This window comes from Ahaetulla prasina, chromosome 1 (genome assembly GCF_028640845.1).
Source record: "Ahaetulla prasina isolate Xishuangbanna chromosome 1, ASM2864084v1, whole genome shotgun sequence".
Taxonomy (NCBI): domain Eukaryota; kingdom Metazoa; phylum Chordata; class Lepidosauria; order Squamata; family Colubridae; genus Ahaetulla; species Ahaetulla prasina.
In genome coordinates this window covers 197591015-197609316 of record NC_080539.1, presented here as the reverse complement: position 1 = coordinate 197609316, position 18302 = coordinate 197591015, and the positions used below count along the sequence as shown (strand labels likewise).

General features: G+C 34.9%; 1 protein-coding gene across 1 annotated transcript; it reads left to right on the top strand.

Annotated features, from left to right (window-relative positions):
• Positions 1–3921: 3921 nt before the first annotated feature.
• LOC131189067 (cytotoxic T-lymphocyte protein 4-like) lies at positions 3922–15141 on the top strand. The gene is made up of 5 exons (XM_058164875.1): positions 3922–4006; positions 10668–10760; positions 11631–11984; positions 12885–12991; positions 14219–15141. The coding sequence occupies exons 2-5, from the start codon at positions 10703–10705 to the stop codon at positions 14273–14275; spliced, it is 576 nt and encodes a 191-aa protein (XP_058020858.1). The 5' UTR covers positions 3922–4006; positions 10668–10702; the 3' UTR covers positions 14276–15141.
• Positions 15142–18302: the final 3161 nt, after the last annotated feature.

Sequence of the window (18302 nt, the reverse complement as noted above, 5' to 3'; positions counted from 1 at the left end):
GACTTTGAATATTGTTACTGAACTTTCAGTAACTGGGAGTGAATATCAATGATTCCTGAATACAGAAAATAATATTGAGCTACATTGGAAATGAGGAAAGTAGAAAGTATGGAACTGGACTTTGTATAAAGAGATGCAGTTCTGAATTTCATTTTAGGCATGAAATCAGGAGAAACTATTATGATCCCTAACCTAACCCTAACCTTCTTTTGCTCAGGTGAATGTAATATCCCAGAGTTGCTGTAGAAATAAAAAGGAAGGCTGGAAGAAATACAATTATTAAACCCAAATTCAATTTTTCACATGTTCAGCAAAAGCTCATCTTAGAATTACATTCACCTCCTGATCTTTCTTCAAGTCCAAGTTATTGAATTAAAGCTTTGTGTGAAACATATAATGATGCCTACTGTCACTGACCAGGGTCACCAATATATAACTTAAAAAGACCAGCAACGGCGTTTAAGCTCTTTGCCAGAAAACAACATTGATATCTTTGTCTTGTTGCATTTGTTTGTTATCGGTGTCTTCTGAACTTTTGTCAAGAAAGACCTTTGGCAGTTTGCCTAATTAGACCAAGGTTGGTGATAAGATTGAGGAATTGTGTTGGGAAGAATTTGCTTTGATTTAGTTTGGACTATGCTGAGAATGAGTTAATTCTCAGCTGTTCTAATAAAGTTTGCTTGTTTTTAAACTGACTAAGTTTGCTACTACCTACTTGGGCCTGGGTCACAACACTTCAGGGATTCAGTAGAAACACCAAGAGTGCCATTGGCATATTGCTAATTCCTCATTCTTTGGGAAGCAATTGAGGGGCAAAACTGCTGTTCAAAGAGCTGGCAAGGGTGGCAGAGGACAAGGATATTCTCCAGTAGCATCAAAGGCAAAGTGAGGGGGTCTTTGAAAGTAGATGTGCTATGACATGATATGGGAAAGAGCTTATAGTCCCAAAGAGAGGGAAAGTCAAGTCTTTTTATACTTGGGTAAAGATTGGCAATCCTTGATGTAAATGACATTGTCTTGTGAAATTGAGAGACATGTGCAACTATAGGAGGGCTGTGTTCTTTAGTCAATCAATTTTTGTTAGGCCCTTTTGATTACAATGTTTCTTCCCATCAAATGCTCTGTCCTTTAAGTTTCTGATTCCTTTCTTTGAGATCTTTCTGAGGAACCAAGTCTTGTCTTTTTTTATTTTATGTCATGTTGCCCCATTCATTTTTGGTTCTAATGGATAATGTAGACTTTGAATATTGTTACTGAACTTTCAGTAACTGGGAGTGAATATCAATGATTCCTGAATACAGAAAATAATATTGAGCTACATTGGAAATGAGGAAAGTAGAAAGTATGGAACTGGACTTTGTATAAAGAGATGCAGTTCTGAATTTCATTTTAGGCATGAAATCAGGAGAAACTATTATGATCCCTAACCCTAACCCTAACCTTCTTTTTGCTCAGGTGAATGTAATATCCCAGAGTTGCTGTAGAAATAAAAAGGAAGGCTGGAAGAAATACAATTATTAAACCCAAATTCAATTTTTCACATGTTCAGCAAAAGCTCATCTTAGAATTACATTCACCTCCTGATCTTTCTTCAAGTCCAAGTTATTGAATTAAAGCTTTGTGTGAAACATATAATGATGCCTACTGTCACTGACCAGGATCACCAATATATAACTTAAAAAGACAATAGACCTTTACTTAGAAAAACTGAAGTTCTTAGCCTTAACTGGAGAGCAAGAATTGCCACTCTTACTCTCAACTAGACATCTCTGACAACCAATAATCAACCAGATTGAGCAGCTTCTTACAGGCAGCTAATTCTAGAAATATTCCCCTTTACACACTTATGTGATAATATCACTCCTCTTATCCCATATTTTATTTGAGTCACTGGCCAGCCTAAGGAAATTATTTCCAGAGTCAAAGGAAAAGACTGAATATTTACTCTATTACTTCACAAACTGGCTTTGTCTAACCTTTTCCCTATGAAATTAATATGCTCCTCCTTCCAAAGTCTAATGCTCTGGAGGTGAAGGCTTATTAATATTCAATTGTCCAGTTTTATAAATCTAAGAGGAAAAAAAGTCAAATGATTCCATTGGTTTCATTATGACGCTAGTACAGTTTGTCCAAATTAATATTTTTCTCTTCAGATATCTACTCTCAGATTACATGCCTGCGGAAAATGACACAAAATACCCCATCAAAGCTCAGAATAATTTAACCTGCAGTAAACCTAAACAAAGGGAGAGGGAGGGAAGGGCATTGTCTAATGAGTCTTTTCGGTAGTTGTTCTCAAAAGATGATCTCAACATCTTTTGAGATTCAAGCTCCCAGAATATGGAGCTAGGGTAGAATTCAGATTAAGAAAAATTTAATCAGGCTTTTTAAATAAAATAATTTTTAACTAACCTGGTACTATAATCTGACTGTGGGGAAAAAATGATTTTCTTTACCACATCAGGAAAAGGAGGTGTTCATCTGTTATGTCAACAACAAGCAAGAATCCCTATGATCCTATCAAGATACATTAACCTTTAAGATAACAAATTTGTGATTGTTTTGTTATTGGAGTGCATCATAAATCTCTCAATCATGCAGTCAGAAAAAGTTCAATTTTAGTTTGGTAAGAATGTTTCAAAACAAGTCATTTAGATAAAAAGTTATAACAAAGTTACATTGTTTGTATACAGTGTACTCTATACCAAGATGATGATTCAAGATGGGTAATCTAAGCATAGATACTGGAGCAGAGTATCTGGTTGCTAGAGGGATCCATTCCCTTCAAAGAAACTGAAATATTAACTATTTCACAGGAGACAATAAATCAATTTCCAATTCCTTCTCTTACAGCATTAATCTTGATCCAATCCTTGTACCCTAACTTAAAATGACAGGTAGCATCGAGGAGAAGACAAGAACATACCCCCAATTTCCTGTCTATCTGTTTAGTCTACAATTTTCCTTCCAATGAGATTGGCAGAAGACGGTTTGAAGGAGGCTTGAGCACAAGCCAGAGCTGTCACCCTTCTGTCCCCTTCCGCACTTTAGTTCTCAAATGAACTTTATGAGCATCTGCATAGTTTGGTGTCCTCAACAATGTAGGTCCTGTGTGCATACTCTAGATTGTAAGTGTGTAGGGACTAAGAACTTGCCTTGTTCAACTCTTGATTTTCATGCATTCAGTAGGATGAAAAGAGTTGATTGCTGAATGCAATGTAACATTGTAATGTAATGTTGGGGAACTTTGCACAATTAGAAGTCTTGATGGCTTAGAAGTTAATAACAGAGTTAACATGGAAATTCAGCTATGGATCTGGTGATAATACGGCTTGATACTTTCAGGCTTTGGTCATAATGACCTAATGGGAACGCCTAGTTGGATTATCAGATTCACCTAAAGACTGTTCCTCCATGCCTCATCAACAATTCTGCAGGATGCACATTGAAAGAATTTCCATCATTGATATATTCCTCCAATTATAATAACAACAAGTAACATCAACACTGAAAGGTTTGCAAGGACAAAGGACGTTTTAGTAACATTTGGGGTTCAGTATTTCAGAAAGTTGCATTAATTATTAATAAAAGAGCAGAGAAAACATACTGTGAAAAAAGAAAATATAGCTGATTGATCTATTAGAGTAGATGAGGCCTATATGAATGCAACAGGCCTTAAGAAACAGGCATCCAGTAATAGAAGTACCTGTAATTTTCCTAAACAGTTGCAACTTGTGTGAAATGTTTTTGCAAAATAGCTAGTTACATGAGAAGGATGAAACCGTGAGAAATGAGGAACTAAAAGTAACAGATGGCTGAAAGTTTCAGTTGTACATGGGTGTATGTAGAAACAGATGGTCAGTAAGAAAAGAAATAAGAAAGTAGGTTATGTGCTTAGAAGAAAAATATGAAAAATAGGGTTCGAGATCAGCTCTGGGCCCTTTGGCTTTAGCTATTTTCTTAGGACTTGCTATGTCATTGGACCTTATTGCAATGGCTTGTTAATGTAAGTGTATTATTGCTATTATGTCTTTTATATCTTTTTTATCTTTTATTCATTTCTTATGTTCCAAATTATTAGAAACAATAAACCTCTGCTCTTAAAGTTAGAATTATTGCTTGTGTTATTGTCTTTGTTTCTTATTGGAATTTTCTTATGACACTACTTAGGCCTGTGTCACTATTTTCTGGTAGGAATACACATTTGAAAAGTAAGGCATATTTAATTAATGGTGGCTAGATAATATTTTTTGCTAGAAAGGGCACCTAAGAAAGATTAGCATAAGTATGGCCAATGGGGGTGGGGGGATCAAATATGTTAGAATCAGTTGAAGAAAATAAAAGAATGTCTCATCTATATTCTACTAAAACTCTTGTGTTTTTAATCTTTGACTGGGTGAAATAGTGCATCACAGGGTAACTTAAAAGATAGGTCCAAAACCAGAACCCATGATGCCTGCAGAATTGAAAATTGCTAAATATTATAAAACATTTTATGACTTAAAAATTATATTAAAGTATTTTGTGACATAGTATAAAATGTCATAAAACATTTCCTATGGTTATCTGCTGATCTTTGACTGCTATTTGCTTCTGACTGGGTTATTTTCAAGTAAATACATCTCTGAACATCTCCCTAAATTTTAAATAAATTTTTCAATGTAGGCAGTACCTTAAAAGTTTTGTAATTGTTTCAGGCATTATGGAATCTGATAAAGAAATATCTCTGAAACAACGACCCAATAGGTCACAGGTTATCTAATAATTATTTGTTATGCTGTATTATATAATTTTATAAGCATTCTAAAAATGAAAACTTTAGCAAATCACCTACATTACATTATCTGTAATTTGTATCTATACCAACAACATCAACAATATTTATGCTTTCTATGATGTTAATGATATATTGATTTGTATTTGTAAAATGTTATTTGCACAGCAATCTAAAATTTTTAAAAAACGTTCAGAAACATAACTTTTCCCCCTTAAAACAGCTCCTAACTTCAGCCCATGCTTTACAATTGCTTTCGCATTCCTAATATTGTTAAAGAGCAGCCCATTTGTAAAAATGAATATCTGGAGTTTTGTCTTTTGGTATCAGTTCCATCTGGTTTACTGACTAATTCAATACATGTATTTATGCATTCATCTAATTTAAAACATGGCGCCTTCATGACTAAAAGAATGCAATTGATTTGCTGGTGTTGCCAAAATGTTTAGCACACCACAATGGAAAAGTCAATATATTTTTTAAATTAAATAATACATTGAGCATCAGCCAGGCCACACAACCTTAATTATATCTTTTATTTAAAAATAGGAAGGGTTTTGAAATGCCAAATTTCAGTGGATTGTGGCCCCTTTCTCACGACTTCCCTTATCAGCTCTTGCAATATTAGATGGGGGAAAAACAGTGGCTATATAGCACAGCTCTACCTGTACTTTGGTGGAAGAACAGCCTGAGCTGTTGCCCTCATCTTTCCTTTTCAATTCCATGGGAAACCACAAAATAAGACCAATAGATGCCTCCTCAAAGTGTACTCTTAATTCTTAGAAATGGAATTATAAGAGGTGAAGAACTGAGACCAATAAGAAAGTGTTATAGCCACACTGAATCCTCAGCAGCACTCCTCTGGATATATTTTGGATTTAAAGCAGACAGAAATCAACAGCTAATGATCTGAAAACTCAACTTGTGTAGGAAGATGACTTTAAGAAGAAATACCAGGGCTCATATCATATCTGAGGGGCAGTTTTCATGACTGCTTCTTTTCTTCTATTCCCTGGGCTGACAGGTTGACACAAATTCACCTTGCTGGACAAACAGGCAGTGATTTGTTCATGTTTCAGCTAGACATTCATCATCTCAATACATGGCAGCAGTTGCCACTGATTGAATTAATTCAGATTTTCTTGCTTATCTGTCTCAATTATTTCCTCATTAATATCTCCCCAGGGTCCACTGAGCCTTCCTCAACCTAGCATCCTTTGTCCATCACATCTGGAGGGTATCAATTTGGAAAAGGCTGCTTTTTAGTAGGACAGCTTGCCTTTCCCCTCTGCTCCTGTTTTCTTCACTTCCTTAGACTCACAACTGTTCTGTGCCAAAATGTACCTTTGCTTCTCATACTCTTATTGATACTTGCCTGTGCATTAGTTTAGACAGATATAATGATAAGCATTCTCAGCAAAAAGGAAGAGGAATATAGTCCATTTTATAAAGTGGCAATCAGCAACAAGGGCTAAAATACAATTCTCATTCTTGCATAGTGAAGTTACTGGTGCATTCGGAATTTCTGGGCTTCCATAAGGATTAAATGGACCTCACCCCATTCCTGTAAGGGGCGTGCATAAGAGCACCAACCTGCCTACCGTTCCTGTCCAAATGTTCCCTTTGATTGTATCCAGTTTCATATAGTTATTACATATTTATGATTAAATATATGCTTATATATCATATAGTTATTTCATGCTTATGCTTATATATAATGTTGTGACAAATAAAATAAATAAAAATAAATAAATAAAGTCAAGAACAAGTCAGGCAAAGAAGCTTTCATTTCCATAACTATAACCAATATTTGCTGCTCAAATGTAACAATAGCAGTGTAGTCTATGGCTATGTGGACTTGGTGGCTTTAAAAACATTAACTTACCCTAATGACAAGAAATAATTCAATTACACAGCTTTAGAAAAGAGATTAAAATCAAATTTCCATTTTACAGTAATTCTGTTTGCAATTCATAAAGCCTTAAACGTCATCCTCCCCAAAGTATGCACTGTAATTAAGTTTCCTTGTAGCTTCTATAACTATGATCACTCAGCCTGTGATTCCAAAGTTAACACACTCCCTTCAGTCATATATTGTGACCTACCTCAATAGCCATAAGAGACAGCTTATTATGCCTTTGATGGGTTATCATACATATCTGATGGGTTTTAAACTACATAGCATGCTAGATATTTTAATGGAATTTCAACACACACACATACTAATTTGTTGCTATATAAAACCTACTGATTTACAGCTAAATAGCATCTTTATTTGGCCTTGGAGGAGAATCCAAACCACCTGCTAATGCAACATAAATATTCTTTGCACTGAAGTTTTCTACTGAAATTAATTATCAAATATTATCATTAAAAATCAATGTTAATTACAGCTATTAATTATTTTAGTCTACCTCTGAATACATCCAAATTCATTAAGCAAGATCATCTATTCAAAAATGAAAGACTAGATTACATAACTATCTTTGCTGGCTGAGGGGCTCTGGGAGTTGAAGTCCACAAGTCTTAAAGGGACAAAGGTTGGAGACCCCTGGTCTAGGCCAATTACCTACAATGCTTTCCAGGGGCTCTGAATCCTTTTGTGCTTTTTGGTACAGATGGGATAATGTCAATTTGCCTGTTGGTTGTGTTTCCCTCCTCCTGCTTTTTCCTGCCTTTGGCCAGTAAGCTGTTGTGCTGATGTTTTATATTTTATGTGCTGATGTTAAAGTTTAAATAGAAACATCAAGGTATATATATTTTGCTGGCTGAGCTGACCTGAGTGTTATGTGTGTCTGCTCTGATATGAATATAGGGATTGCCTGGTTATCCCCAGTAATTTATCTGCATTAAAAAGAGCAAGAAAAGGGAAAGGCAAAGAGGGGATGCAGAGGTAGTCCTCAACTTACAAAGGTTCATTTAATGACCAATCGAAGCTACAATGGCCCTGAAAAGAATGACTTCTGACCATTTTTCGCACTTATGATCATTGCAGCATCCCCCATGGTCATATGGTCAAAATTCAGACACTTGGCAATATTTATGACTGTTACACTGCCCCAGGGTCATGTGATCACCTTTTGTGACCGATTGACAAGCAAAGTCAATGGGGAAGCCAGATTCACTTAACAATCAGGTTACTAACTTATCAACTGCAGGGATTGGCTTAATAACTCTGGCAAGAATGGTAGTAAAATGTGGCAAAACTCACTTAACAACTATCTCACAGCAACATAAATTTGGTGCTCAATTGTGGTCATAAGTCGAGGACTACCTGTACTGCAGTTGGTCAATGGGTCTTGAAAAATCACACTTTCCACAAAAATGTCATGTCTGGGGGAAGAATGATTATCTGATACTATAAAGACCTCAGGGTTTCAAAAATTCAGACAACTGCTAGATGCAGGTTTCCTTGATCTGGATGGTGTCGCTCATTCACTTGCAGAAACACAACTTTCAGTATAGAAGCAAATTTATCCTTCTATAGTAAGGATAAAATTACTATGGTAATTTCTATCCAGGTAGATGGAAACTACTCTGAGTTTTATAGGCATGGAAAACAGTACCCTCTCTTTCTTATTCAGTTACTGGCAGATGGTGAACAAGATATGCACCTACAATGACAGGCAATTGTAGATGAAAAAATGAACTGTGTTAATTGATTCCGGCTTTAAAAAGTCTCCAAAGATTGTGTAAAGCCCACAGTGATGTCATTCTAATCAGAGAATCCACATTTGACTCCAAAGGAAACAATTAAAAGCCACAATAAAAATATGAGTGTCCTCCTGACCAGGCTCCTATGTCCATTTACATGTCACATTTTCTCTCTCTCTCTTTCCTCTTTCCTGCCCAACAGCATTTCACTGTTCTCAGAGTTTTCCACCTGCATTGCAGTACTGCTGCATTCCCCCCCTCAAGGTTCTTTCCAAAATATTTTGTGCATATCTGTAAATTTGGTCAATTAAAATGGAGAAATTTATTTATTAATTCAATTAATTGCCATAGCTTGAGTTTTCTTCATGTCTTGACTTCAATGTTTTGCAAGTAACAAAGAAAAATTGCTTGTTTAACAGTTTTCTGTGCTGAAACAATTGAAAGATAAGATGTGGTAGCAATGGCAGTAACTCACGGGATGTGAATACATTTAAGAGTTTCATTATGACATGAAAACAAAATATGGCCACTAAATTTATGACTGGATGTTTCTGAAGTAAATGACAAAACATTGATTATCAATTATGGAAATCAAAATGAAAGTGGAAGTAATGTTAAAAACAACACGGATCCTGTATTTAACATACGTGGCAAACAACTTAGATCTTTATCTGTATAAAACATGTAATTGCAGTTTAAATTAGAAATAAAGCAACAGTGAAGCATTGAAATTTACTATAAGATAAATGTTCTGCTTCCGCTAGAAGCCCTTGGCTTACCTTCACAATAGGTGTGCAATAAGAAGCAGTGTTGGGTTAGATATTTGTAGTAATGAATTTTAATTAGTCTAGACTTAAGCTGACTTGGCATGTTCCTAAAAAGGATTTTCCAAGATGTAATGGGATGAGATGTGATGGAGCCAACTCAGTGACAGAGATCAGAGTTGATATTCCAACTAGATTCCAAGATCAATCCCTAGCATTGATAACTGAAAGGACACTTACTAATCAGAATATTAATCAGTAATGTAGAACAAAACAGTTAAATAGTTCTGTTCATTGCAAGCTGCTCTTCCTTTATGTTGTAGAAAGTCATGTGGCATTTTCTTTCTTGCAGATGAGAGTCACATATTCTCATTATTTAAGAGAACAGTTTGTCTTTTACTTTCATTGATATGTTTAGTTAATGTGTAAACTTTTCACAGTATATTGATGGTAATCTTTGAAATATCATTCCTTGATTATGTCAAAGGAATAGTATTTCAGGAGAAGTGCAACATATTTGATTTTTTTGAGTAGATTTTCAAGTAAAACAAAAAAGAATGTAGGCTGAACTCTGTTTACCATGATTACTAAGTTCTTTAAGTAGGGTAAGTCCATCATTCTTTCTAATAGAAAACTCAGACCTTGTAACAAAATGTTCAAAATCCAAATGACTATTAAGAAATTAATCACAAGCTTTTGAAGAAACCCAGTATTAAAACTCAAAGGTGTTCTAAAATATATTCCATTTGACACATACTATAATTACTACAACTTTTCCAAATTCACATGCATTCTGCGTCAATATGTTAATAGACAACATGAAAAATATCTGTAGTACTTATTACATTTATATAGCTGCTCTCACATAGCAACTCTATATTATTGAGTGACCAACATTCTGAAATCATTCAGATTGTAAATACCTAACAATATAGTCTTGGTCTATAGGGCTCACTGGAGGAAGCTTTATGTTACCAGAATCCATCACTCAGGAAAGGATAAGGACTGAAGCTAAAAATGAATTGAAGCGATGTGTATCGTGGACATTATCTGATTGTAATAACTGATACATAAAATACATTGTTTTTTCTTGAATGAAAACTACATAGGGGATTGAAGGAAATGAATTAACCCTAGAATTATTGGATAATCACACATTTTCAATGCCTTCAGGTCATGACGTGTTTCAAATTAACTGATTTTGCTCTTTGATGAATTCTTGCTTTGCTCATTGCTGTTTGAGGTTAGTTGTGCACGCCTTTAGCCAGCCCACAACTTCCTTTTCAATAAGCCATAACAACTTTGATTACCTTTTCAGGTATTTTTCTTTCTTTTCTTGTGTGTGCATCTATTTCTTATTTCTTCATACATAAACAGTGTGAATTCTCCAATTTTTCTTAAACCAAAATCTTGTATTCTGAGAAAGTATCTTCCTAGTAACCTGACATTCTAGATAAAGACTTGAATTGTTCCAGCTTGAATTGACTTGGATTGAACATCTGATTGAGAGATGATTTTACTTCTGCTCACCCTTGAGGTTTACAACACAGCTTCTAGCTTCACAAAAGGTGGGTAGATCAAAATGGCCAAATCTTAGCAAATTTTTCCAGGGTTGAAGAATGGTCAAGAAGAGATATGAATAATTCACGGCAACTGGGCTATTATTATGGTGGGGATTGCTATTTGTACCTGTTATATGTAGTTCCTTGCAAAGAATAAGAAAACACGTTATTGCCCAAAAGCTCTCGCAATTTGTATATTGTTATTTTTTTCATATTATTTTTACTCTGCTGTTCAATCAAGAAGTATGACTTAGGAAATAAAATATCACATACCAGCAGGTTTATAATATGAAAAACATGGCAAAAAAGGAAAATGGATTAGGGAGGATGAGAAACGTTTTCAATTACAAAATTTTTAGTTACCAAATTCAACCCATTCATCAGGTGCTTATTCTCTGTATAATAGAGCAGCAGCTGGTAAGAAAAAAGGCAGGTGCTCAGTTGGAATCCAGACATGATGGGTAGATGGGTTGGCAAACTATAATACATAAGGGAGAAAATATTAAAAAGGAAGAAAAGACAGTGACATACATTCTTTTATTATTATGTCTGCTAACTTATTTATAGAATTCTGTAGATACTCTCATTCACATTTCAGTTAAACTACAGATATAATTTCTGCATAGTCTTGGGAAGATAGTTCTTTTACTGTTTTTATAACATTTAATTAAGCAGCTTTAGAAAAGTAATAGTAAATAAGGTATCCTAAACAGAAATAAATTGGTTTTAAAGACTTACTAGATCCATGTTGAAAGTACATCTAAACACATGGACTACAACACATAAATGACTGAAAATCACCCCTTTTTGTGGCTAGGATTTTTTTCCCTACAAAGATGATTTGTATTTGCAAAACTCTGTCTGTTTTTGTATTAGTCATGGAAGTGACCCAGCCAGCATTCATGGTGGTAAAGAGACCAGAGGCCGCCCACTTTGAGTGTGAAATCAAGAACATGGGTACTGCTGAAGATCTGAAAGTAACTTTATTTAAAGAAGAAGACAATGGGTCCATTGAGATCTGTGCCTCGGTTTTTACTCACGCTGGGATCATATTAGGCAACAAGAAGGGAAACCACAAATGCCAAGTTTATCCTGATCGTGACAGGGTAAATGTAACACTTTTGGGTCTACAGTCAAGTGATGCTGGTTTGTACATTTGCCAGATTGAACGGATATCCCCTCCACCCTACTATCCAGTCAAAGGAAAGGGGACCCAGCTCTTTGTCATCGGTGAGTAGAAAAAAACTAAACAGGCTTTAAAAAAATATTGAGAAAAGGTATGCATGAATGTAGCTGATTGTTTGAAATTGACTAATAAAGTAGTTTGTGATCTCAGCAACATGCTTTGCATAAAGTTCCCTTATGTGTACTTATCGAAAGCCATATAGCAGTATCACTTAACCTAGGCAACCTGAAGATATATGGATTAACTCCCAGAATTCCCCAGCCAGCCGTGTTCCATCATATAATAATTGAGTTAGGATTATTGTTTTAATTTTTTTTAGCATATTGAGCTCTGAGTTCATTAACAGAACTATTTCCAATCAACCATATTAGCTAAATCCTCTGATTCAGCTAATTATGAGTATTTGTATATCATACTAGACTACTTTTAGGACCTTTATGCCAGGTCACAATACAAGGAAAAGAAGGGGCTCACTTTTTTTTCTGGAGTGTGAACTTCTCCTAAGAACTGAGCAGCTTTCTCCAAACCAAACTTGGCTTGCCTGAGAAGCCTTTCAGGTTGACTGGATAGTTATTCACCTGCACAGAAGCATCAAAATACCATAAAACTATTTTGATGCTTTATGGAATGTTGCAAATCTCAGTGTTGTTGTTACATCACTTTATTTATCTACATGTAGATGTAAAAAGAATAGTTTTGACACATTCCCATTCCATGAAGCTTGCAGCCTAGCAATGCATACCTAGGAAGACATTTCTGTTTAAATCTAAAGTCTCCATGACCTTTTGAAGGTTTCAAGATGAACCTAGACATCGAAAAAAAATTATCACTGTTAAAATATAATTTGTTTTGTTCTGGTTTAGTGCAATATTGCTAAGTCTTTAACATTTAAAATTTGTTGTAGAAACTTTCAAATGATTATCTTTTTTTTAAAAAACTTTCAGATAAAGATTCATGCCCAGATAAACACCTCTATCTTTGGATCTTAGTACCAGTAGCTTCTGGGTTGCTTGGATACAGCATTTTAATCACAATCTTCATTATGACAGAGGTAAGTATCATAACACAACACTCCACATGGGAAGCAAATCAACAAGAATTATTACTACAATGAACATATACTTTTAGTATATAACGTTCCTAGTTATATACTAGGAGAATTTTTCATGCACTTTGCATGTTTTAAGCTATGTAAAACAAAGTCCTCCTCTGGATTCTGGGTTAGAAATTCTTATGATTAACAAAGAAATACTCAGGTATTGCTGGCTATAAATTCTGGGACTACCATGGTCAGTGTATGATTTTGGTGCTGTGCCAAGTGCACAAAGGGACTAATGATGGCATGAGTTTTGAACCACCATAATGAGGCTTCCATGGCAAAACGCCACCATCTGTTAAGGGAAAGGGAGGTGTGCAAAGCGGTATGCCCTTGCTGGGAACAGAGAAACATATCAGAAATATATTTAATGAATTGCACAGAATATAGCTTAGAAAACTGAACTATTTATCGGTCTTCATCTTCCCCCACCTGCAGTAAATATTAGAAAATAGAGTCCCCTGCATTCTACCTGTTGGCATAAAAATGTGGTGTGATTCAAGTGAGATTTCAACTTCCCTCTTTTTAAAAAAATCACTCAAATGTTATTAAATATTCTTAACCCAAGTGACTCTATGTATAATCAGTAGGATTCATTTAATTGTCACCATTTTGGTGTCACACAGAAATAGGCACAAATTCATTATTATATGGTGTCTTAAATGGTAACTAACTACATTTTGTTTTGTTCAATCAGTATGATTGAATCAGGTGATCTGCTTAAATCTTACTGTGCAAAACCAACATCCTGGTGTTAAAAATACCCATAATTGCTATTGCTATTGCTATTGCTATTGCTATTGCTTTATTTTATTTTATTTTATTTTATTTTATTTTATTGATATCGTTATTTTTAAAGGACAGCTTACTAGGAAATAAAGCAATTCTACACCCACTTTCTGTCTCAAAACTTTTTTTTACTATATTTGCTTCCAACAACAGGCATCTAAATGATAATATTTGTGAATTCACTTTCATAAAAATCCATAAACTACCCATCTTGTTTCAAACTACAATCCTGATTCTGCCATAATTGGCATTTTATAATAACCAATTCTGAATTTAGAACTATCATTACTGACAACTATTGGCAGATTATAGATATCAATTTATAAAAATCTAGAATAGTATTTAAAACCTTTTTTACATGTGGTTTCAGATAACATTTCTTTTACTTTACAGGTCAGAAAAAAACGTTATTTTTCTCCAGGTGCTTATGAGAAAATGGTACCAATGTAATTATAAAGAACAGGATTTCAACGGAAAAAGGGGAAAAATGACTTCTATGAAGTATCAATGAAGAGAATGAATTTCCTAATAACTAGGAATGTGATTATAATTTCCAGATTGGAGAACAAAAGGCAAGGCATTAACATGTAAATGCTGAAATTAAATAACAAATCTATTGAATCATTGAATTCATTTGAATGCCTCTATACCTTTCCCTAGAGCAAGTTCAATTTTCCTTGTAAAAAATTACCACAAATTCCTTTACAATAGTAATAGCCTTACATTTAGGACCTCATGATATATTCAGTCTAATTAGTGGATGAAGTATTTTGTAGCATGCTCCATTCCAGATTAGCTGGATTGGTTCTTACCTTTTTATAACATTTGGGTTTCTTGTAGAAGCAAACCAAGGCAGATCGCAGAGGAAATGGACAAGATCATTTCTTAACATAACCATCTAAATAAAATTATAGCAACAAAACCAAATCAGAGTAAGGCCAGGAAGCCTATACTCCAAAGATGCTTCCAGAGGATAACATTTAGATCTGTTAGATCTGACTATGTGATAAATTCAGAAATCAGAATAACAAATCTCCATCTGCCCTTAGCCCCAAATTCTCCTCACTTGCATCCCCTTAACTGCTAAATGTGTATGCATGGATCACTACCAAATGTTTTTAAAGTATTTGCTTCCTCACCACCACCACCACTACAAGAAGTGACATGCTTTCTTTCTTTTCTGAAAGAGCTTTTCAAGCCTGAGCTTGGTGTGTGTGTGTATGTGGATGCTCAGATATATGCCAGCCTTTTCTTTCTCTTCAAACACTTTCGTTCTTAGTATCTATTCTGAGCTTCTATACTTCATCTCCAACTTTGCTTCAATTTCCTTTTGCCATTCTGTTTAATGGAAAATAAAAGTGTAAGTGTCAAAAGTATTGCAGTGATTGTCTGTTTTGCAAGCAAGTATAACTAACTGCACATGAGAGGAATCACAGACAGAAAAATATTAATCAAGCTAACTAAAGACTCTGGCATAGATTTTGAAAAAGAAGGAAAAAGTCTACATGATATACAAATGTTTATAATTATGCAAACATTGCTGAAGCCAATGGAACATATATTTGAGGAATTTTGAGGGAAAGACTCCAAGGAATGTATATCAATGTATTTTCTATAGCAATGGGAGGTTTTTCTGATGGCCACCTTTTGTTTTATAAACATACAAACACTCCATAACCAAGGGATTTTTTTGGTGTCTCTGTCAATTGCCTGGACAAGTCCCTGCAGTCTTTTTGGCAAGATTTTGGAAGTGACCTTGCCTCCTTCCTGGTCTCGTCTAAGACCAGGAAGCAAGCTTCATGTCTAAAGGGGGACTAGAAGTACAGTCTCCCAGCTTCTAGCCATTGCATTAACCACTACACCAAACTTCTTCCACCCCTATTAAATCATTTGTAATCCCATTAATTAGGTCATGTGTAACTTTAAAGATATATATGGAAAGCACAATACAATATGTTTTGTCTCAATAATTCAAGATAATTCTTGATGTACTTGAGAACCACTCTTAATTAGCTTGTGCATCCAATATATTTGTGTTCTTAATAGAAGTAAATTTTTGATTCTTTCTAAGAAGGCTCTTCAAAAGCTTTTAGGGAATATTGGTAATGAAGTGTGTGGCTGGGATACAAAAAAGGGGTGTGTGTGCTTTAAAAAGAGAACTTCATCCAGATATTTATTTGGTGTATGTGTATGTGGCCTATTCCACACATGTGTAGGATATAACTAGATAGATATATAAACATATGAGGATATGAAGATAGGGAAAACATGCAAGGAATTAACATATATATGTGATGGGCAACTGGCACAAAATGAATTATACCTGACAAATAATGGTAAAAATGTGATCTGGGATCTGAATTAGGAAGGCCTTAAACTGAATGCAAGGGAGAGGAAGAGAATGGAATGAAAACTTTAAATGGGGGCCAATGAAAACTGTAAAGAAAAGATCTCAATTATAGACTTGTGCACTGTAGAATGTGGGGGTGTTGCTGAAACTGAACATCTTAAACTGCTAAAAATATTAATTAGAACCTTGATTCAAAATTAGTGGTCCTCATAATTCATTCATTAACGCTCAGACTATGGGAAATTAATACATTGAACCTCAGTTCTTACTTATAAAGTAAAAATATTTAATACCATAGAAACTTGTTAGGATGATTCCCATAACTGCAACTCTAGCAACCGAAGGATATAATTTTTTTGAAAGAAATAGAAGCAATTGAGAGGATGAATTGCATGGTGTGCTAAATTATCCTTTCCTACTCAGAACGTCAGATAAATAAACTTGGCAATGCTTCCAAACATTAAAATGTAAATCCATTGTAGCGATGGAAACCTTTTATTATCCTCACGTTTGTTGGGAGATAAACTCTGCCATGTTTGATTCTTCCAGAAACCTCCTGATTTGTCTTTCTCCTCCTCCAGAGGAGGGGAAACAGAAGAGGATTTTCTCTCCATGATAGTAATCACTAGAAAAGGTGAAATTTCTTAAAGTGGAGATAGCAGGGACATTGGCAGAAAGTGACCATATAATGCTAGAATTCTTGCTTTTAAGGCAAGTTAAACCTGAACATAATCAAACACATACCCTGCACTTAAAAAAAAGATGATATTAATAAACTCAGAGCTATGTTGAGTAGAAACTTTACCATTGCCAATCCTAAACCTGGATGGCAATGGAGAAAGGCTGGATATCAAGCTAGAAACTGACTTCACAGTTTTTCCCCCACTGCTGTTGAAGATGCAGTTGAACCAGAACTGATTTAAGTCATTGGAGAGCAATCACTGTCTAATATTCTGTACCAAACAAGTGGACCTAAGTGAGAATACGGTAAGTAGATTCCAAGGGCAGGAGAGGTTAATAGAAAAGGAACTTAAATAGGATGGAAATTATTAAAGCAAATGATGTTAAAACACAACTACAAACTATTCTAGTGGAGGGGAGGGGGCGGGGAAGAGAGAAAAAACAACAACAGAGGATGGGAAAAAGTGCCAATGCAATTATACGAAAGAACTAGTGTTGATTTGAAATTAAATAGGACATGTACAGGAGATGGACAAAGGGCCAGGTCACAAAAGAAGATTACAGATGGGTAGGCCTGAGAATATACAGGTGGTATTAGGAAAGCAACAATCTAGAATGAACAGTGATTAATCAAGGAATCTAAGAATAACAAGAAAAGCTTTTTTAAGGAAGCTTTTAAAGGGAAAAGAACACAATGTTATAGCTGATCAGTGATAGAAACAAAAGGTGAATGGTTAACAAAAGGCATATCAGAGGTACTGAGGTATTATCACAATACAAGCTTCTCCAGGAATATGGATTCCATCAGAATGGCAAATAATAATACTTGATTATGGAATTATTCTGTTGTTTGAATGAGTTTCCGTCTCCTGGACCAGATGAATTGTAACCTAGGAAATTGGTAAAACTATATGATGGTCTGGTGGAACCTCATGTATTAAAGGAACCACTCAGAGTTTGTGAAATCAGACTGGATATAAATTAAGTAATTAACAAATAACTAATTTTGAGAATTCCTGGAGAACTAGTAAAGTTCATTTTGACTAGAGGAAAGCAAAACTTCAAAGGAAGAAAAGCAAACCACAGACCACTTGTATGTAACATAGATATCTGAGAAATCGGGGAAAATTCTAGGTAGGTAATAAAGATTTGTAAGCACCTTGAGAATTTAATTATAATGAGTAAAGCTAGGCTGGGTTTTGGATGCTTAAGCAAAAGATACTTCAGAGCAGTCCACCTGTATTATCTCTCTGTAAATATTTAAATTAAATGTGTCTCTTCTCAAGACTGCATTACGGCTGTGGAGGACAACCATGCAGTCTTTGGAAAGATGCAGCTGCTTTAAAAAGCACCCTTGTACTTTGAAGCAATATTTGTTTTTAAAGTTGATGCTGCACAATTTTATTAATTTGTCAAAAACAAAACTTGCTACACCAATCAGATTTC

What these genes read in the sequence shown, in the direction of transcription:
- LOC131189067 (XM_058164875.1), top strand. Translation starts at nt 10,703, where the DNA reads ATGATTTTACTTCTGCTCACCCTTGAGGTTTACAACACAGCTTCTAGC. An exon ending in AGCTTCTAGCTTCACAAAAG is followed by an intron (nt 10,761 to 11,630) that starts GTGGGTAGATCA and finishes TTTTTGTATTAG; the next exon opens with TCATGGAAGTGACCCAGCCA. An exon ending in GACCCAGCTCTTTGTCATCG is followed by an intron (nt 11,985 to 12,884) that starts GTGAGTAGAAAA and finishes AAAAACTTTCAG; the next exon opens with ATAAAGATTCATGCCCAGAT.